The sequence below is a fragment of the Haliotis rufescens genome, unplaced genomic scaffold, assembly GCF_023055435.1.
Source record: "Haliotis rufescens isolate VD_foot unplaced genomic scaffold, xgHalRufe1.0.p SCAF_13, whole genome shotgun sequence".
NCBI classification, from domain to species: Eukaryota; Metazoa; Mollusca; class Gastropoda; order Lepetellida; family Haliotidae; genus Haliotis; species Haliotis rufescens.
The window spans coordinates 25,472,672-25,494,695 of NW_025963813.1; the positions used below are offsets into that span (position 1 = coordinate 25,472,672).

The following is a 22,024-nucleotide window of genomic DNA, read 5'->3' on the forward strand; positions in this document are numbered from 1 at the left end:
TTAGCAACCAACTCCAAACACAGTCCGTCGTAGTTAAACTCAGGAAGCCCCCTCTTGTAGCTTTGAGATACAGTGGATGTTAACCAAAGGGTGATTCCACTGTGTACTTTTAAGCCATCTGTGTCAACAGTTGGAAATATTTTCTGATTTGTTTATAGTTGAGATCTGTTCTATTTATGCTGGTGTGCTTAAACATGTATTGAGGTTACTAGTTTGGTGTAGTTACTTTCTGAGGAAGATCAATATTACAGCAGTTTTAAAATTTTGTTTTAGTCCTACAGTGAAGTAACAGTATGTATAAGATTGTAATGGGATTTGTAGGACACAATGACGCAATGAAATGGGAATGTTGGATTGCGAATTACTGAAATCTGTTTGTCATTATGAAATACTTCACCACTCTGACATTCCACTCGGCCTTGTAGCCTCCATGTACTCATGTACATTCTCATATTGTTTTTGGTTTCTTGTTTAATGTTTATGTATTCATTGGTTGCATATATGTGATAAGCTGTTATTGTAGTTTGGTAGACGTTACAATGGGTATCAGGCAGAAGATAACAAAATATCAGATCAAATTCTTTGTTAATGAAGGTTTGTATAAAAGATGTATATTGATATGGTATGTTTTCATATGGCTATTCTGTGAAAAGAATTTCTGGTCCACAGGAATTCTAAATATATTTGTTTCACTAAAATTGTATCACAAGATATGCACATTTTGCAATTCAGTGATCAATTGTGAAAACAAGTGATAGCTGGACTGTGATTGTGGCCCAACTGACAAGCCATTCCTGCCTGTTGGTGGTTGTGCAGGATGTGTTCCCACAGGGATGTGTTCAGGGAGGGTGGGAACAAAATCATAATTTATTTATACTGTCTTGTCCCAAATGGAAACTTGATGTATACCGGGTATACGTTCAAATATATCCTGTCTATGGTGCATTGTTGATGTTAGATCTGGTTGTAGTTTACCTTTGTTTCCTAGCAGGTGTGTTGTAGGCTATTGAAACTCCATGACCTGTGATAGTGAGTCTTACTGCTTTCTCCAGTTTGATAAAGTAAACATTTTGAGTTTGAAATTAAATAGGATATTATAAATCTCAGTGAAAAGAAAGGGACATTTTTTCTAAATTACAGCTGAACTGCATATTATCTACCTCAAGTTAAAATGACATTCATTGAGTTGCATTAAAATTGATGCATTAAAATTATTATTATCAGCACACTTAAAAAAGTATGTATCTATTTGTAAAGTATGATTTGAAATAACAAGTATTTGGTGTCATGTCTGCCACACAATTTAATGGTACCGGTACCGGTAGTTGAGGGTTGTTCTTAGAAGCAGGTTTGCACTATTTGCCTATTATTCCCCGCCACAAAGTGGAAGGGGGATATAGGAATGGGTGCTGACCGTCTGTCATGTTCCGTTTTGTTTCCGGAGCAGAACTAAAAAACCATGAGATATAGTTTCACCAAACTTGGGATATAGGTCTAGTGGTAAACTGGTGCCTTTTCATAGGTTGGGATTTTGAAAAATTTATTTTATGAGTTTTCATAGCAACGACTTTGATTTAGACGGAAAATGGCGATAGTGCTCGTTTCCGGAACAGATCTTGAGAACCGTACAATATTTCTTGCCTTTCACACAACCGAACATGTCATACTGGCCGGAGATAGGAGTATTTCATACTTGTTTTCAACAATGATGATGAACAAATGTTTGTTCTGGGGGTATAATGCAATGGAAATGTTTTGAAAATGGTTGTGAATGGAGTGTCAAATAAAACATTTTTCACTCTGCACATCTTTGTGTTTTACAGTCCAGCATGGGATCATCTGCAAGAAGTAGTTCTAGTCATCAGTGCCTTCGTCCTTCAGGTGGGGAGGATTGGCTGGTGTTATCAGATTTAAGGTTGCAATCTCCTCATGTGTTTTAACTTGGAATTTAAACTGTTTATGAAATACATGAAACAGGAATCAATTCTTGTATAATTTTGCACAGTAAATTATATTTGAGGGCATCAGTTACTTCCCCTTACTTTAGTATACTGGATGTATACTGGATGTGGATGTGAATATTCTGGGAACTGGTCAAGTTACAAATAACTTTAATACATGGATACAACTATAGATTTCTTCTGCAATCTTTACACAAATAGTTATTAAAGGTTCTGTGAGTTGAAAAGATTTTGTGCAACATGGGGTTTGAAGATTAATTTCGAAAAAATCTGAATGTTGTTTCAGAAATGTTGGTAAAATATAATTATAACTTGATGTTTTGGGACTCTCCGTGGTCTAGTGGTAGCAAATCCGCCCGGAGAGCAGAAGGTCCAGTACCAAAAGACGTTAAAAAAATGGTACTTGTTGTCACCCTGTCTGGCGCATTATGGGGCTAAAACAAGGACTGGTCGGCTTGGAGTCAATATACTGTTTCTGAGTATGGTATCTCAGTGAGCTCGCACTATAAATTGACATCAGTCCGTACTACTACTACTACTACTACTACTACTACTACTACTACTACTACTACTACTACTACTACTACTACCACACACACACACATATTCAATTGATCACTGAGGATGAACACTCTTATCTACATCAGAGTTCTACTAAAGTCAGTGGCTGAAAAAGGTAAACAAGTTGGGTGTCAGAAATAAGTTCTTTATTTTGTTCAGGTTTTTCTTCTGCTTGGTTATCACCATATTCACAAACAAAACCGGTGATGGTATCTTCATAAAACAACATTTATAGAATATGAAGGTACCATTTCTTCCCATTTCTTCCTTTCAAAAACAAATATGCTGAGACATTTGGAATATTGCCACTTTAAGTGGAAATCCATTCTAATAAAAAAATAATTTGAATAAGGATTGTCCAGCAAGTTTAGACATGAGGTAGTGTAAGGGACCCTACATAACATATTAAATCCCCTACCATGACAGTGCTCTGCACCTTGGTGTGTTCATTGTACACTATTACAAATCAATAGGACACTAAAGACATAAACTAATATCAAATATTTTTCAACATTTGTCAATGATAAAATGGTAGCTATGCCAATTTTGAGAGGCAGTGATATAATCTCTGGTTGACCACCTGATGATTGCTGTGAGTGAGTTTGGTTTAACGCCGCTTTTAACATTATTCCAGTTATATCACGGTGTGTCAGCTTAATGTGGGAGGAAAGCCCGAAGTGATGAAGGACTCAGGCGTTTACCACGAGCACGGGTATTGTGCTGACAAACCTAGAAACATAATCGGGGCGAACCGGGATTCGAACCCACAATCAGAGGTTTCTGGCATGCCCAAGGGACGCAGCTCTGCACATCGAATCGCGGCGCCTTAGACGACTGGGCCACCCGTGCCCCTATTGCTGTGAACTAGTTGTAACATAACAAGGGCATCTACATCTGGATGGATCTGATGGAAACAAGGGAACACATCTACATCTGGATGGACCTGGTGGAAACAAGGGAACACATCTACATCTGGATGGATCTGATGGAAACAAGGGAACACATCTACATCTGGGTGGACCTGATGGAAACAAGGGAACACATCTACATCTGGATGGATCTGATGGAAACAAGGGAACACATCTACATCTGGGTGGACCTGATGGAAACAATAGAATACACCTACATCTGGGTGGACCTGATGGAAACAAGGGAACACATCTACATCTGGGTGGACCTGATGGAAACAAGGGAACACATCTACATCTGGATGGATCTGATGGAAACAAGGGAACACATCTACATCTGGATGGATCTGATGGAAACAAGGGAACACATCTACATCTGGGTGGACCTGATGGAAACAATGGAACACACCTACATCTGGGTGGACCTGTTGGAAACAAGGGAACACATCTACATCTGGGTGGACCTGTTGGAAACAAGGGAACACACCTACATCTTGATGGACCTGATGGAAACAAGGGAATACATCTGGGTGGACCTGATGGAAACAGGGGAACGGTAGGTTAGCCCTGTGGTTAAAGTGTTCTCTTTTCACGCCAGGGTTGATTCCTCACATGTGTTCAATGTGTGAAACCCTGGTATTGCTTGAATATGGCTAAATGTGGAGTAAAACAATACCCACTCACTCACTCCAATTGCGGGTGTTTTTATCTTGTTATCAGTAGTATATAACAACACTGGTTGGCATCCACTCAACACTCATGCAGGAACAAAAGCATCTCAGATGAACATAAGCATTTCTGATCAACGTAAGAAAATATCAGATGAACAGAGACAAATCTAGACCTGCTAGATTCAGCCTCAACACTGAATTAATTGTCAGTTTCGTATCTTAGATTGAAATGATAATGGACGAGCTCATCGTGCCAGGATTGTGATCCAATTCCTCCAACAGCAAAACATCCATGTCATGCCATGAAGACCAGCACTCGGTCCTGACCTATTTGCCTAATATTATGTCTGGAACGTCAGTGGCAGACGTACGTCAACGTCGAATACACCAACCATCATCAGAAGCATGCCTCAAAGAATTCGTGCATGTCTCATCTCACCACACCAACCACCAGAACCCAGTACTCCACAGCAGATATGATTATATCATTTCCTTTTGCCAGTACTGCATATAGATCCACATATGTGTCTTCATGATTCCCACTATCCCCTACATTTTGGCACAATATATATATCTGTGTCTGCTGGTGATATGACATTTGAACATTTGATTTTTAGATATATACTTCTCTTTATTTCAGTAAATGTCCCCGCTTGACAGCGGTATAAGGATCTATACCGAAAAGTAACTTTTTACAGTATTTAAGAAGTTGTTATCCATGTAATTGTGTCTACCTTGGCACCCGAAAACTTCTAAGTAATGCCTATGGATCAAGTTTATTTCGGCAAATGTAGGCCAATGACCCATGTTTACATTCGATTGCATGACGTGTAGAATACATACAACATATTTATAGAAAATAGTTTTTCTGTCATTACATCCTCAGAATTATTTTATGTAGGAGCATAGCATGATAAAGGTACATAGCTAGATTTTGAACACACGTACCGCTTCCTGTGGCCATTAAAAGGGAAAAATTATTCTTATTAGTAAGGAGGCTATAGGTTTCTTGTATATATTTTGTACGTAGATGTTTGTAAGCAGAGCAAATTTGTAGGAATTAAATGATATTCATTCTCGATATAGCCAGAATTGCAACATTAAAATAGTCGACCACTTTGCGGTATATGAACATATCTACCAGTTGACCCGTGAAAAACGTCGAGTCAGAATTTCTCCTCGGATTGGCTACGTCAAAACAATGTACCTTGGCGAACTTAAGTTTCAGGTATATCGATGACGTAATATATCGGTCAAACCTGCCAACCTGTGTTCCACCAGATTCAACCTATTAACGTTTTGATCACGTATTTTTGTTGGGTTAAATCCAAACTTTCTTTTGCCCCGCAGTTTAATGAGTTGACACGAGCAGAATCCATCACGTGTACATCATATCTTAAATATCAAACCAACTGTATAATGAATGTTTGTGCCATTTGTTGCGATACGTCATAAAGGGCCTCACCACAAACACACATCTTCAAAATCTAAGCCTGTTTTGAAGGAAAGGTATAGTTAATGGGGGCCATCTTCAGTTTGCTAGTCAAAATGAGGTATGTATATACTAGTATATGTTTATAGGGATCTAGCTACTGTCGTAACGATCGTTTCTATCAAAATCGCGAGTAGTCTTGAAGTCACATTCTTATCTTTATAATTGCCTCCAATTAAAACCCGTTTAGACATAAAGAATTGATTCTCTGAATATTGTATCATGTTTTGATAAATACAGCAGCATGCAAAAGTCATGGATTGTAGATATGTATTTATTTCAAAAGACATGTTCAACTTGGAAGCCCTTGTGTTGACGTTGTTTTATAGTGTATCATCGCAGAGCAGAGTATACCCGGCGAAAATGTTTATCATGAATATCGATAGAAGTTTGGTTCTAAACGCGAGTAGATTATGAACTATAAACTAGAGAATTAAAATTATTTCTTCAATGGGTAGGCCCTTAATAACTCTATATTTGGCGTCCTGGAAAATACTATCAGGAATTAATATGATAGATTTTGCGAGAAACGGAAATGTAATTTTCTTAAACTAAACTGACAGGAAGAGATATATGGGTTTTGGGGTTGTTTTTTTAAAGGGGTATAATTATTCCCCTTCCCTCAACCCACCACGTACAAAACGAAACACATATATTATACACACATATAGTTTTTCCATCCATGATCCCCCAAAGACGTATATACGTCCGTGATCCCCCGTACACACCTCCCTTGAACAGAATTAAATTGGATGTGCAGATACTGTTGTTCAAAGTAACCTAGTATCTATGGTTTTGTTTCGGGTAAACATGTGGCACGGCCATGCACAATTTGTAGCATTACAATATTTACAGTCATCCTTTTCCGTTTCAGAACGGTAACCCCTTTTCTACTCAACCGATAGAAAGCCGCACTTCCGTAACCTACATATTCCCGCGAAAACTTCAAGGTAAATAATTTGATAAATATGACAAATGTTGAAGTTGATACCCATGTAGGTATGGAGAAATCTTTAAACTATTCGCCAATTATGTCTGAGTAGCAGTAAGTAGGTCACATTATGTAGATAAACGTTGAAATCGTGGAACTCGAAGTCCGTACACGATTTTCCTGAATTGCTGAAACGAAATTATGGTAAAAAATCATGAAAAAAGCGTTATTTGATTTTTCGTAACCGCACAAATTCCCCTCCAGATCTTTATCCATACAAAAATAGGTTGAGACAATCTGATCATTGACATCATGACTTTATTATGAATATGCGTGAATTTGAGAAATAGCTGAATTCAACAAGTGTTTCACCATGGTAACTGATCACGTGAATGTTCTATTTATAGCTCGGGAAACCCTTCTGACTTGTCCAAACTTGCACAGAGCTTATTCAAAACAAAAGGAAGCCATGAGTGTTTAGATACTCCACTTTCGAACAATTGCTGTGAGCACGGTCAGACTGTTAGATGCGATTGCTCGTAGACGTATACATCAATATGTCATCATCTGCATTGCACAACAGTACTTGAGCCCAAATGGTCAAACTATCTTATCGAACTCAATGAGTTATGAGAATCGTACCTTGAGACACAGCATTATTACAACCAGAGACCATATACCGGTATATGGTCTCTGTTACAACTGATGCAAGCCACAAGAGATGCATCACAATCTAGCCATGAAATAAGCACCAGGATAACTATGGTGCTAGAAAAGATTGGACCACAGTCAGAAATGGAAACAGTCGCTTCATTATGAACTAAACTGAAGGCCATTTGCTTGTGGTGGTGAAGCGAATAGGTTAGAACTTGGGGATTAAGTGTATGATAGAGCCTCATCAGTGCATCGATTGAGTCCAGCTCCCTGGTCTTGTACACTTGTGCTATCTCCGATGAGGACAGCCACAAGGGAAACATTGGACTCATCCGTCTTCACCACATAGTTTGATGTATATATTGAAAAGTAAATTCGTTTCCCCATGGAGTATAAAACTGTCCATGATATTCTTTAATGTGTACTGTACAGCGCTTGTGAAGGCTGAGAATGAAACGCTGTGAGAGTGTACCAGGAGTAACTATATAGGTATTAGTGAGCAGTAGATGGCAGATAGAACTTTTAAGCAACATGCAAAGCATATGGATTTGTTCAACTGCAGGATTTCTATTGAGTTGAGAGCCCCACCTATGGAATGAAAACAAGAAGACAAGTAAATATCACCATGCTCTTGAATCTAAGTGTATGTCATATACCTGATTGATCCCATGAAAGCCTTCATATTCTGACTGAAAGGCTATAGAATTGAATGTCTAGAAATTAATCAGAACACAGAAAAGACAGCATTGCATTGGCACACTACTGTTTATGGATTGTGTGTTTATTTATGTTAAGAGTGACAAGCAATATCTTATTCTAACCAGCTTTGTATTCTTCCATGAAACCCAATCACTTTAGTGTTTACAATAAATTCTAAAGTTATATGTTGGGTGCCTTGAATATATGCCTAGTCAACTGATGCTAATGACATGAATGTCTGCCTTGAATATATACCTGGTCAATCATTAGATGTGAACAAAATGATTACATGATTAGATTCTGTTGTTACCTATTAAAAATTTAATGTAACTGTAATCATGGTGAGATGTCACTCTCAAAAGAGTAAATGCCAGCCTCAAGTAATAAAAAACCTTCATGGCTTTAGAAATACATCAAACCCAACTCACTCACTCACTATTGATAATCAAAACAGATTATTCCATGGCCATGTATTGTAGTTGGTGGTCATTTGATTCAGCCATGAAGATCTTGCTGCTTTTCTTGCAGATGTTACATCCTCTGGGCACACATTAGGAAGCAGGAGAGCAAGATGGAGAAGAAACATAAAGAAATTTTGATAAAGCAGCGTGCCAACCTTGTGGAAAACATCAACCCCAGAGATGGCTTGTTTACCCAGCTGATATCCCAGAAAGTCCTCAACCCTAGAAGTGTTCGTACCATCCAGGTTAGTGCTGTTATGTGCACTCTGTCATCTGTAGTGCTGCAAGATATGTAGTGTCCTTGGGCCCTAGAGGTGTTTTGTTCAGTTTCATTCAAGGACCTAAACAATTCGAAATATTAGATTCTTAACATAAAGGCAAGACAAGAACCCTTCGACACTTTTCTGTCTTGAGCAAACAAAGGTGGCAATTCTTGTGTGTACGTACACTGTTACTATTGCTTTGAGTTAATGAACAAAAGTCAGCTTCAGTATTTGCAGAAATCAAACACGAACAATTTATGTAGGAAATTTGAGATTCCATCTGTTGTGTTTCTGTTTCAATACGATCGTCCCCCTGTCCAGCAGATTATCTAAGTGTTCCTTGTGTTTCTGTTCCAGTACAATTGTCCCCCTGACCAGCAGATTATCCTTGTGTTTCTGTTCCAGTACAATCGTCCCCCTGACCAGCAGATTATCCTTGTGTTTCTGTTCCAGTACAATTGTCCCCCTGACCAGCAGATTATCCTTGTGTTTCTGTTCCAGTACAATCGTCCCCCTGTCCAGCAGATTATCTAAGTGTTCCTTGTGTTTCTGTTCCAGTACAATTGTCCCCCTGACCAGCAGATTATCCTTGTGTTTCTGTTCCAGTACAATCGTCCCCCTGACCAGCAGATTATCCTTGTGTTTCTGTTCCAGTACAATTGTCCCCCTGACCAGCAGATTATCCTTGTGTTTCTGTTCCAGTACAATTGTCCCCCTGACCAGCAGATTATCCTTGTGTTTCTGTTCCAGTACAATCGTCCCCCTGACCAGCAGATTATCCTTGTGTTTCTGTTCCAGTACAATCGTCCCCCTGTCCAGCAGATTATCCTTGTGTTTCTGTTCCAGTACAATCGTCCCCCTGACCAGCAGATTATCCTTGTGTTTCTGTTCCAGTACAATCGTCCCCCTGTCCAGCAGATTATCCTTGTGTTTCTGTTTCAGTACAATCGCCCTCCTGACCAGCAGGTGGAGGAGCTTCTCAATGTTCTTCCAACAAGAGGCCCTGAAGCTTTCTCCAAGTTCTGTGAAGCACTGAAAGAAGATGATCAAGAACATGTGCTGGACTTCCTTAAGTGTGATGAAACTAAAAGTGAAACAACGAATGATGGAACGACACCAACTTCAGAATCGGGCGAGTGTTCACGTAAACGAGCTCATTCTCCGTCCCCCCAGGTCTTGTGTATCAAGGACAAGGATAGTCAGAATTTAATGATCAAGTATTTAGCCAGTGAGGAACACTCAGATGCAGAGAAGAAGAGACAAATGTTTACAGATGGACACAAAGGTTATGAACAGGGAGAGCCACGGCACACATTCAAACACTGGATATCTGAACCTGGGGTCGTTCACATTGGTCGGTTTGTGCCGGTGGACCACCTTGAAAACTACATGGCCGCCCCATCAAGCTTGTCAGGGGGCAGATGTACCCCCTATGATCTTTCCCGATGTGATAGCCTAGGTGAGAACCTGATTTGAGCTGAATGAAACTATGTATTTATCGAGGTATTAATGAAGTTAAGACCTCCATGGTTTGCAGTGACTGACTGCACATTCATTCATTGTTTGAAAGCCCTTGTAAATATTAACGGACAACAATTCTTCAATCAGGGCCCCATATTAGGTTAACAGAGATTGTTCTTGAGGAGAATGTTATCAAATTAGGGGTTATATTATTCCTTTGAACTCTCAATTTTTCAGATGCCATGACCAAGAGGCCTGTCCAGTTGTCCTCACCACACCAGCCGTCCAGTGATACAATAGGTGACCACTCTTGTCTGGAGCTCTGTACCGCTGGCTTCCTTAATCACATGTTTCTTATACAAGGATTCTCTCTGCTGTGTTCATGCTAGAGGGAGGAAGTGTGACATCTATTTCAATTATAATGCAAGAAATATTGCCTTCTCAAACTTTCCATTTAGAGTTCAGGGAATGAGATTTCTCAGTTGGGTGCTTTGTTGCTAAGCTTAGAATAGGTCTTCAGCAACCCATGCTTGCCGTAAAAGGCGACTATGCTTGTCGTACGAGATGACTAACGGGATCGGGTGGTCAGGCTCGTTGACTTGTTGATGCATGTCATCGATCCCAATTGCGTGGATCGATCCTCATGATGTCAATCACAGGATTGTCTGGTCCAGACTCGATTATTAACAGACCGCCGTCATATAGCTGGAATATTGCGGAGTGCGGCGTTAAACTACAAAAAAAACACAAAAAAAAACATTGTCTGTGCAAATGTCAAACGTAATGGTGAATATTGACTGAAGCACAGTCAGAAATGCTAGAAAAATGCTTTATCCCCTTTAAATAATTTTAGCACTTAACACACAATTCTACACTTGAAACCTTATAAACTGGCAGTCAACTGTTTGTCGAAATTCAAATTGGTGTCTGACTAACTCTTACTTTTCCACACAACAAGGGTCTTTGAACATAGTGAAATCCTCTTAAGCTTCATAGACCATACAACATCATTAATACCTGGGTTATATGTAATTTGTCTTCCTTTCTTGGGCTTGACATCATCAAACTGTGGGTACTTCAAGATTATGTGCACATCCTATTTCGTTTTCACAGCAATATTTATGCAAAATCATGACAATCATCAGAGATCTGAGATTGATTTATGGGACAAACATGCAACCTTATTTTGTATGTCGCAACTAGGTTTCATGTCAACATGCACCTGGTGCAAGTAAAATGAAGTTCTTAAATCAAGCCCTGACCTGTGGTGGCATCAACACACAGATAAAGACTGTACAATTGCAGACTACAATAACACCCTTCCCATGATATTGCAAAGATGAGAATCCCTCTGTTGTCGTTCATTGCAACTTTAGACAATAATCACTCACTCACTCTGTTGTGGTTCTGTGTGCAGTTTGAGCCAGTGTTGTGTCCTTGTCCTCAGATTCTGAAGCAGTCCAGATAGCAAACACCTTTGATGAAACTGAGGATGCTCAGATTGACCTAACTGACGGGCCAGTCAACGTCAAGGTCGACCATACATCCCGGCAGTTCTTCCTTGCATTTCATAGAAAGGTAAACACAAGAACATGACAACTGTGATGGGAACTTGTGATGTGTTACAACATACTCTTAATGTTCAGGGCTTGTCATGGTCGGCACACACCATGTGATCAGCTCACACTGTTCCCTGCTCTATACTACTTTAGAGACCGGTCTATTATTTATTATAGGAGGGGTAGGTCAGAGGTGTTTGATGCTCTAATGTATTGAATATAATGATTACATTTTTTCATTGACCCTCAATTTTTGATGCCCCCCCCCCCCCCCCCCGACACACACACACATCCTCTATCAATTGTCATATTTTTGGGTGCCCCTTCCCTCATTCCTTCTGACCCACATCCCAATTTAATAAATGACCTGTGTTTGACCAAAAATATATATATATCTGTTGCCATAGAAACATTGAACTTTGTTTAAAAGGCTGTATCCTTGTTTGCAGTCATACCCCATGCAGAGGCTACCTCGAGGGAAGGCCCTCATCATCAATGTCAATGAAGTCATCAGCAAACCACCTCGACGAGGCACTGACATCGACCGTGATAATCTCCATAATCTGCTCAAGCAACTTCACTTCGATGTCCAGGTGTTTAATGATAAAGATGGCCTCACTGCACAGGTGAGTTAGTGATTGTTGGTCTCGGGAACTGACCGAGAGCCAGTCAGTAATACACTACTAATGAAGTATGTCACTACAGGTCTCCAAGTGACTGACGGTATCTGTAGGTAGCAAGAGGTCACTGTGAGTCAGTAACAGACTTGACTGTTGTCACTAGGTATCAAGAGGTCACTGTGAGTCAGTAACAGACTTGACTGTTGTCACTAGGTATCAAGAGGTCACTGTGAGTCAGTAACAGACTTGTCTGTTGTCACTAGGTATCAAGAGGTCACTGTGAGTCAGTAACATGCTTGACTGTTGTCACTAGGTATCAAGAGGTCACTGTGAGTCAGTAACAGACTTGACTGTTGTCACTAGGTATCAAGAGGTCACTGTGAGTCAGTAACAGACTTGACTGTTGTCACTAGGTATCAAGAGGTCACTGTGAGTCAGTAACAGACTTGACTGTTGTCACTAGGTATCAAGAGGTCACTGTGAGTCAGTAACAGACTTGACTGTTGTCACTAGGTATCAAGAGGTCACTGTGAGTCAGTAACAGACTTGACTGTTGGCCCTAGGTATCAAGAGGTCACTGTGAGTCAGTAACAGGCTTGACTGTTGTCACTAGGTATCAAGAGGTCACTGTGAGTCAGTAACAGACTTGACTGTTGTCACTAGGTATCAAGAGGTCACTGTGAGTCAGTAACAGGCTTGACTGTTGTCACTAGGTAGCAAGAGGTCACTGTGAGTCAGTAACAGACTTGACTGTTGTCACTAGGTATCAAGAGGTCACTGTGAGTCAGTAACAGGCTTGACTGTTGTCACTAGGTATCAAGAGGTCACTGTGAGTCAGTAACAGACTTGACTGTTGTCACTAGGTATCAAGAGGTCACTGTGAGTCAGTAACAGACTTGACTGTTGTCACTAGGTATCAAGAGGTCACTCTGAGTCAGTAACAGACTTGACGGTTGTCACTAGGCATCAAGAGGTCACTGTGAGTCAGTAACAGGCTTGACTGTTGTCACTAGGTATCAAGAGGTCACTGTGAGTCAGTAACAGGCTTGACTGTTGTCACTAGGTATCAAGAGGTCACTGTGAGTCAGTAACAGGCTTGACTGTTGTCACTAGGTAGCAAGAGGTCACTGTGAGTCAGTAACAGACTTGACTGTTGTCACTAGGTATCAAGAGGTCACTGTGGGTCAGTAACAGATTTGTCTGTTGTCACTAGGTATCAAGAGGTCACTGTGAGTGAGTAACATGCTTGACTGTTGTCACTAGGTATCAAGAGGTCACTGTGAGTCAGTAACAGACTTGACTGTTGTCACTAGGTATCAAGAGGTCACTGTGAGTCAGTAACAGACTTGACTGTTGTCACTAGGTATCAAGAGGTCACTGTGAGTCAGTAACAGACTTGACTGTTGTCACTAGGTAGCAAGAGGTCACTGTGAGTCAGTAACAGACTTGACTGTTGTCACTAGGTAGCAAGAGGTCACTGTGAGTCAGTAACAGACTTGACTGTTGTCACTAGGTATCAAGAGGTCACTGTGGGTCAGTAACAGACTTGTCTGTTGTCACTAGGTATCAAGAGGTCACTGTGAGTCAGTAACAGACTTGACTGTTGTCACTAGGTATCAAGAGGTCACTGTGAGTCAGTAACAGACTTGTCTGTTGTCACTAGGTATCAAGAGGTCACTGTGAGTCAGTAACAGACTTGACTGTTGTCACTAGGTATCAAGAGGTCACTGTGAGTCAGTAACAGACTTGTCTGTTGTCACTAGGTAGCAAGAGGTCACTGTGAGTCAGTAACAGACTTGTCTGTTGTCACTAGGTATCAAGAGGTCACTGTGAGTCAGTAACAGACTTGACTGTTGTCACTAGGTATCAAGAGGTCACTGTGAGTCAGTAACAGACTTGACTGTTGTCACTAGGTATCAAGAGGTCACTGTGAGTCAGTAACAGACTTGTCTGTTGTCACTAGGTAGCAAGAGGTCACTGTGAGTCAGTAACAGACTTGTCTGTTGTCACTAGGTATCAAGAGGTCACTGTGAGTCAGTAACAGACTTGACTGTTGTCACTAGGTATCAAGAGGTCACTGTGAGTCAGTAACAGACTTGACTGTTGTCACTAGGTATCAAGAGGTCACTGTGAGTCAGTAACAGACTTGTCTGTTGTCACTAGGTATCAAGAGGTCACTGTGAGTCAGTAACAGACTTGACTGTTGTCACTAGGTAGCAAGAGGTCACTGTGAGTCAGTAACAGACTTGTCTGTTGTCACTAGGTATCAAGAGGTCACTGTGAGTCAGTAACAGACTTGACTGTTGTCACTAGGTATCAAGAGGTCACTGTGAGTCAGTAACAGACTTGTCTGTTGTCACTAGGTATCAAGAGGTCACTGTGAGTCAGTAACAGGCTTGTCTGTTGTCACTAGGCATCAAGAGTGTGCTTGAATGTCTTGGTATATATCAGTGATAAAACTGTATGGTTGTCGAAGCTGAGAGGTACAAACTATGTTGTTGTTGAAATAGCTGTTGCCTTATTTCTTGAAAGTTTGAATCCAGGATGCCTGATCCAGTTAACATACAATGTACAAACACAAGGTCCTTTGCTCAGTGTTCCTTGTATAACATTGCAGGGAATAGTGGCGAAGCTGAAGATGTTTTCATCCTTGTCTGAGCATGTGGAGTCCAACTGCAGTGTGGTCTGCCTCCTGAGCCATGGGGAGGAGGGCTATGTGTTCGGGACTGATGGCAAGAAGATCCCACTGGATGAGATTTTCATGATGTTCGACAACACCCAGTGTAGAGGACTGATTGGCAAACCCAAAGTGTTCTTCATTCAAGCATGTCGTGGAGGTTTGTCATGCAGATATGTCATCAAGCAGCCCTGTTGTTGTGGTTATGACAGTTGTTAGATTAGAATGTCACTTAACCCAAAGATCAAACAACTTTCTTATTACGGTAGCTAGAGGTATGAGACTTTTTGTTTTCAAGTAAGGGGCATTGGGTTAGCCTTATGGTTAAAGTTTTCAATGCCCACATGGGTACAATGAGTCCATTTCTGGTGTTTCCCTGCTCTGATGTGACTGGAATATGTCTGACGGCAACATAAAACCTGATTCACTCATTTTAAAGTGGTACTGCAGTAGTCAGCAAAAGGGCTCAAAGATGAGTATCTATAGATGTTGGTGAGGTCAGCTGTCACCAGTTTCTGTGAAGTCCGAATAGTTAAATGGTGGTCAAGTTTTGGGGTTTTAATCTCAAGATGTCCACACCAGCAGGTATTGCATGACTATGGCTGAACACCATGGATTTGGTCATGTCATTGGAACTGTTCTCAACAATTCCTTGCCAAAACATTTCTCATGGATACATATATCTTGTATTGATGACCTTGGCTTGATTCAGGAGCTCTGGACCCTGGGGTGCGACTAGAGAAAACAGACGAGACAGATGGGGGCCCGCCTGTGTGCCCTGAGCCGTGGAAACAGCTGCCCACCATGTCCGATATGGTTATCTGTTACCCCACACAGTATGGTGAGTAGGTAACTCCACACCCCTCTCAGTACCCCTCACCCCTCTCAGTACCCCACACCCCTCACAGTACCCACAGCCCTCTCAGTACTCCCCACCCCTCTCAGTACTCCACACCCCTCTCAGTACTCCCCACCCCTCTCAGTACTCCGTACCCCTCTCAGTACCCCTCACCCCTCTCAGTACTCCATACCCCTCTCAGTACTCCACACCCCTCTCAGTACTCCATACCCCTCTCAGTACTCCACACCCCTCTCAGTACTCCATACCCCTCTCAGTACTCCATACCCCTCTCAGTACTCCACACCCCTCTCAGTACTCCACACCCCTCTCAGTACTCCATACCCCTCTCAGTACTCCATACCCCTCTCAGTACTCCACACCCCTCTCAGTACCCCTCACCCCTCTCAGTACTCCATACCCCTCTCAGTACTCCATACCCCTCTCAGTACTCCATACCTCTCTCAGTTTCCCTCACCCCTCTCAGTACTCCACACCCCTCTCAGTACTCCACACCCCTCTCAGTACTCCATACCCCTCTCAGTACTCCATACCCCTCTCAGTACTCCATACCTCTCTCAGTACTCCACACCCCTCTCAGTACCCCACACCGGTCTCAGTACTCACCCCTCTCAGTACTCCATACCCCTCTCAGTACTCCATACCCCTCTAAGTACTCCCCACCCCTCTCAGTACTCCATACCCCTCTCAGTACCCCTCACCCCTCTCAGTACTCCATACCCCTCTCAGTACTCCACACCCCTCTCAGTACTCCACACCCCTCTCAGTACTCCACACCCCTCTCAGTACTCCATACCCCTCTCAGTACTCCACACCCCTCTCAGTACTCCACACCCCTCTCAGTACTCCATACCCCTCTCAGTACTCCATACCCCTCTCAGTACTCCACACCCCTCTCAGTACTCCATACCCCTCTCAGTACTCCATACCCCTCTCAGTACTCCACACCCCTCTCAGTACTCCACACCCCTCTCAGTACTCCACACCCCTCTCAGTACTCCACACCCCTCTCAGTAGCCCACCCCTCTCCGTACTCCCCACCCCTCTCAGTACCCCACACCTTTCTCAGTACTCACCCCTCTCAGTACTCCACACCCCTCTCAGTACTACACACCTCTCTCAGTACCCCACACCTCTCTCAGTACTCACCACTTTCAGTACCCCACACCCCTCTCAGTACCCCACACCTCTTTCAGTACTCACCCCTCTCAGTACTCCCCACCCCTCTCAGTACCCCACAGCCCTCTCAGTACTCCCCACCCCTCTCAGTACCCCACAGCCCTCTCAGTACTCCACACCCCTCTCAGTACCCCACACCTATCTCAGTACTCACCCCTCTCAGTACCCCAAACCCCTCTCAGTACTCCACAGCCCTCTCAGTACTCCACACCCCTCTCAGTACCCCACACCTCTCTCAGTACTCACCCCTCTCAGTACTCCCCACCCCTCTCAGTACCCCACACCTCTCTCAGTACTCACCCCTCTCAGTACTCCACACCCCTCTCAGTACTCCACACCCCTCTCAGTACTCACCCCTCTCAGTACTCCCCACCCCTCTCAGTACTCCCCACCCCTCTCAGTACTCCACACCTCTCTCAGTACTCACCCCTCTCAGTACTCCACACCCCTCTCAGTACTCCACACCCCTCTCAGTACTCCCCACCCCTCTCAGTACCCCTCACCCCTCTCAGTACTCCACACCCCTCTCAGTACCCCTCACCCCTCTCAGTACCCCTCACCCCTCTCAGTACTCTCCACCCCTCTCAGTACTCCACACCTTTCTCAGTACTCACCCCTCTCAGTACTCCACATCCCTCTCAGTACTACACACCTCTCTCAGTACCCCACACCTCTCTCAGTACTCACCCCTTTCAGTACCCCACAGCCCTCTCAGTACTCCACACCCCTCTCAGTACCCCACACCTATCTCAGTACTCACCCCTCTCAGTACCCCACACCCCTCTCAGTACTCCACACCCCTCTCATTACCCCACACCTCTCTCAGTACTCACCCCTCTCAGTACCCCACCCCTCTCCATACTCCCCACCCCTCTCAGTACCCCACACCTTTCTCAGTACTCACCCCTCTCAGTACTCCACACCCCTCTCAGTACTACACACCTCTCTCAGTACCCCACACCTCTCTCAGTACTCACCCCTTTCAGTACCCTCACCCCTCTCAGTACTCCCCACCCCTCTCAGTACACCTCACCCCTCTCAGTACCCCTCACCCCTCTCAGTACCCCACCCCCACTCTCAGTGTTAATTACCTTTATGGCCCTTTCCACTGTTGGCCCTGGTTAGTCCTTCTCTCACTCAACACACCACTGACAGTTCATGTCAAATCCCCGCCATGCGTAAACACGCTGCTTCCTCTCTGATTTTTCCCATCTACCCCTCAGCTTCCGCTCACGCATGCGCACACGTAGTCAAGTTCAGAGGTCACTTCCAGTACACTCAAATGTAAATATACCACACAATGTGGTTAGGACTGACATGTTATCAATCTCCCACTTCTTTAAAGTTTGTCTTCATATGTGATAAGGCTGGAGTGACAAACTTTGCTGGCTGTGTCAAAATTCCATTTGTTTATGTGCAAAGCCTTCCCTCAGACTTTCTCGGTAAAAGTAAAAATAAATTTCTTAAAACAAGTCTCTGTACAGTATATCCCAGGAACAGTTTCCAGTCTCTGTACAGTATATCCCAAGAACAGTTTCCAGTCTCTGTACAGTATATCCCAAGAACAGTTTCCAGTCTCTGTACAGTATATCCCAAAAACAGTTTCCAGTCTCTGTACAGTATATCCCCAAAACAGTTTCCAGTCTCTGTACAGTATATCCCAAGAACAGTTTCTTCAAATCATATAACCTCAAATATTTTTGATTTGTATAAAATAGTTTTATGTAAAAGAAGGATGCAGACTGTTCCAACAAACATATATTTTTCTTCTTCTTTAAGATCTTCATAAAAACAGGTTAAAAGATGATACAGTTTATAATAATATCTTCACAGAGTTCCTTCTTCAAGGACCCGTAGTAACTTCATAGGTGAAGCGCCTTCTTTGGTCAGACAGTCTGCCAACTGGTTATTTGTGTGTCCACCCATGTCACATCTCCTATCTGTCCACATTCCACTAACTCCTTGATCCCACTTGTTTCCATTCTTAGTCTTGTTTCTTTAACAGGTGTTGCGCAGCGGAATTTTAACTTTTAACTAAAGTGACAGATGTACGTCCTATCGCGACATCTCGAACCAAAGTGACGAACATGCGTCCCATCGAGCCGAACTATCAAACCAAATTGACTGATGTACGTCCTATCGCGACGACATCTCAAGCCAAAAGTGATGTTAACTCAAGCAATTCCGATCTCCTCGCTCCGACCGTGCTCGGACAGCCCTTGCCATGCAATACTTTTTTCCGCGAAGCAAGATGCGTTTCCGCGAAGCAAGATGCGTTTCCGCAATCTGTTCCCTCTTTGGCATGCCTTCAAACCATACCCCCTTCCATGATTGACTTCTGTCAATCATAGATTGAAAACTATTATCCTGAAAGCTAATCAAGACCATTTGTTTCACTCGAAGAAGCCCATTCCAGTGGACATACTTTGTTTGCTGGTCTTTTCACTACTGACTGTCTTGTCTTAATATCCAACATGGCCATCTTTTCCTGGATAGACCTTCAATATTCTGCCAAGTTGCCAGTTTCCACGAGGCGTGTCGGGAGATCCCTAAGACAACATCTCCAACTTGTAAATCCCTCTGAGGAGTGTGCCATTTTCTTCTGGTGTTGAGGCTTGGTAGCCATTCTCTCATCCACCGGTGCCAAAAGTGACGAACCAATTCTTGAATTCTTCTCCACCGTTTGCGTGGATTGAAGTCTGTTGTGTCAACTGTGTCAGGTGCGAACACGCCACCAATCTGGCCATGTAAGAAGTGATTTGGCGTGAGAGGTGTACTGACTTGTGGATGAGCAGATTGGTACGTCAACGGACGAGAGTTGATAAGAGCCTCTGCTCCAGTGAAAGCTGTCATCAACTCTTCATCTGTGACATCACCGGCACTAAGGAATGGCACGCTTAGCAGCTTTTATCATTGATTCAAACACCCCTCCAAAATGTGATGCATGAGGAGGATTGAAACGCCATTTGATCCCTTTGTTTGCAAGTGAACGTCTCACTGCATCCTCATCAAGGAGTAGGAACAGCTCCTTCAATTCCTTGACCGAACCAACAAAGTTGGTACCATTATCAGATACTACCAACTCAGGAAGACCTCTTCTGTTAATCATCCGATAAAAGGCATTTAGAAAAGAGTCCGTATCCAATCCATAGGCCATTTCCAAAAGAACGGCTCTGGTCGACAAGCATGTAAACAGACAGGGGTAACGCTTCTGTCGATGTTTACCTCGACCCTGAATGGTCATGAATGGCCCAGCATAATCTACCCCAGTTTGTGTAAAGGCTCGAAGTGAAACTCCCATTCTCATTTTCGGCAAAGGAGCCATAACTGGTTGAACTGGCCTTGCTTTATTCAATAGGCACCGTGAACATTTCCTTTCCCATGACCGAATCACTTCTCTACCAGAGATAATCTAGTACTTTGTTGAAAGTGAAGCTAATGTTTGGTTCGTTCCAGCAACATGCTTACCTTCGTCATGATCTCCTAGCCATTGTTCTATTCTGTTTCTCAACGCCTCATCTACTTCATCATCCCAGTCGAGTCCCGCCATCCACATCTCTTGTAGGATTACTTTAGCAGTGACAATGAATGGTGCAATGAAACCCAACGGATCAAAAACCTTGGCAACATATCTGAAGAAACCTCTTTTGGAGATTTTGTCATGTGTTAAAGGGTAGTTTATCCTAAACGTAAACCAATCATTTGCGGCTATCCATAACAAACCAAGAGTTTTCACTGATGGCAAATGCCCTCTGTTGAGATCAACCTCATTTACTCCCTCAGGTATGCCATCAAATACCTCAAGGTGATTAGACATCCACTTTCTGGCATGCATAGATTTTTCAACTGTTCATAGAGTTCTAGACCCTTTTCCTCATCTTCAACAGAATTCATACTATCATCCATATATGTTGATTTGATGACAGTTTCTGCAGCCAGTTGAAATTCTTTGATATGAACTCGTGCATTTTCCTGTGCCACGAACTGGGCCAAGAATGGAGAGGATGTAACTCCAAATACAACCCTACTGAATTCATACACGTCAGGACTTCTAGTCATATCCATTGACCTCCACAAGAATCTATGATAAGGTTGATCACTTGGTGAAATACTGATCTGAAGAAACATTTCAGCTATGTCACAGATAAGTGCCACTGGATGTCTTCTGAAGCGGAGTAAGACATCAAACAACTCACTTTGCAACTTCGGTCCTGCATGTATTGTATCATTTAAAGATAGGTCATCATGTTTAGCTGATGCATCGAACACAATACCAACCTTTGTGGTACTCCTGTCAGGATGCAAAATGGGAAAGTGAGGAAGATACCATCTTGTTTCACTACATGACTCATCTTGTGGAACTTGGCGAATGTATTCTTTCGACAAGAACTCAGAGATAATATCATCATAAGCCTTGGCTATTTCTGGATGTTTAGTCACTTTCTTTTCCGTACTGTTAAGACGTTTAACAGCCATGGGATAGTTGTCAGTCAGTGAATGAGCATTTTCATTCCAAGGAATACCTATTTCATATCGGTCATCCTTATGAGTGAGTGTTTCATGGACATACTTTAAAACCTTTTCATCATCAGGCTTCATTTGTGATATTGGGTTTCCTTGATCTATTTCCCAAAACTTGTGTTGTAACTCAGTCAGCTCAACATCATTGCTGTCAGTGAAGAATGAACTAACAAAGTTACTTTGTTCAAACTTACCTTGATCAGATAAGCTACCTTTGCATGTCCATCCAAGTGGGGTAAGTCTTGCAACTGGATCACCAGGATGCCCAGTCACCTCTCTAAACGACATGTGCAAATCCAAATGATCGACACTGATAAGCAATTCAACCCTGCAAGGCTTTGATACTTTTGGGAATGGTATACTTTGTAAATGTGTCCATTTGTTTCTGTGCTTTTGCCAGTCAATCGCTTGCAAATTGCCAGTCACAGCATTAGTTGTCATTGCAGACATCTGAATACTAAGATCACCACTGATACTTTCAAGCTTAAATTCTACTGGTTTTGTCTCAAACGATTCTATGTGACCATTTAAAACATTTACAAAGATC

At 42.6% G+C, this 22,024-nt stretch overlaps 1 protein-coding gene across 3 annotated transcripts in view; it reads left to right on the forward strand.

The window, feature by feature from the left end:
* The first annotated feature begins 6,482 nt into the window (after positions 1–6,482).
* LOC124110783 (caspase-2-like) overlaps positions 6,483–22,024 on the forward strand; it is a 32,967-nt gene continuing 17,425 nt past the window's right edge. The window contains exons 1-9 of one of the 3 annotated variants that reach the window (XM_046470197.2): positions 6,505–6,543; positions 6,932–7,821; positions 8,406–8,583; positions 9,544–10,060; positions 10,300–10,362; positions 11,510–11,640; positions 12,071–12,247; positions 14,859–15,078; positions 15,631–15,759. In XM_046470197.2, the coding sequence (XP_046326153.2) occupies positions 8,449–8,583; positions 9,544–10,060; positions 10,300–10,362; positions 11,510–11,640; positions 12,071–12,247; positions 14,859–15,078; positions 15,631–15,759 (1,372 nt within the window). In that variant the 5' untranslated portion in view covers positions 6,505–6,543; positions 6,932–7,821; positions 8,406–8,448. Of the gene's footprint in view, positions 6,544–6,931; positions 7,822–8,405; positions 8,584–9,543; positions 10,061–10,299; positions 10,363–11,509; positions 11,641–12,070; positions 12,248–14,858; positions 15,079–15,630; positions 15,760–22,024 lie in introns of all 3 variants that reach the window. The other 2 variants (XM_046470195.2, XM_046470196.2) reach the window with 2 other exon arrangements.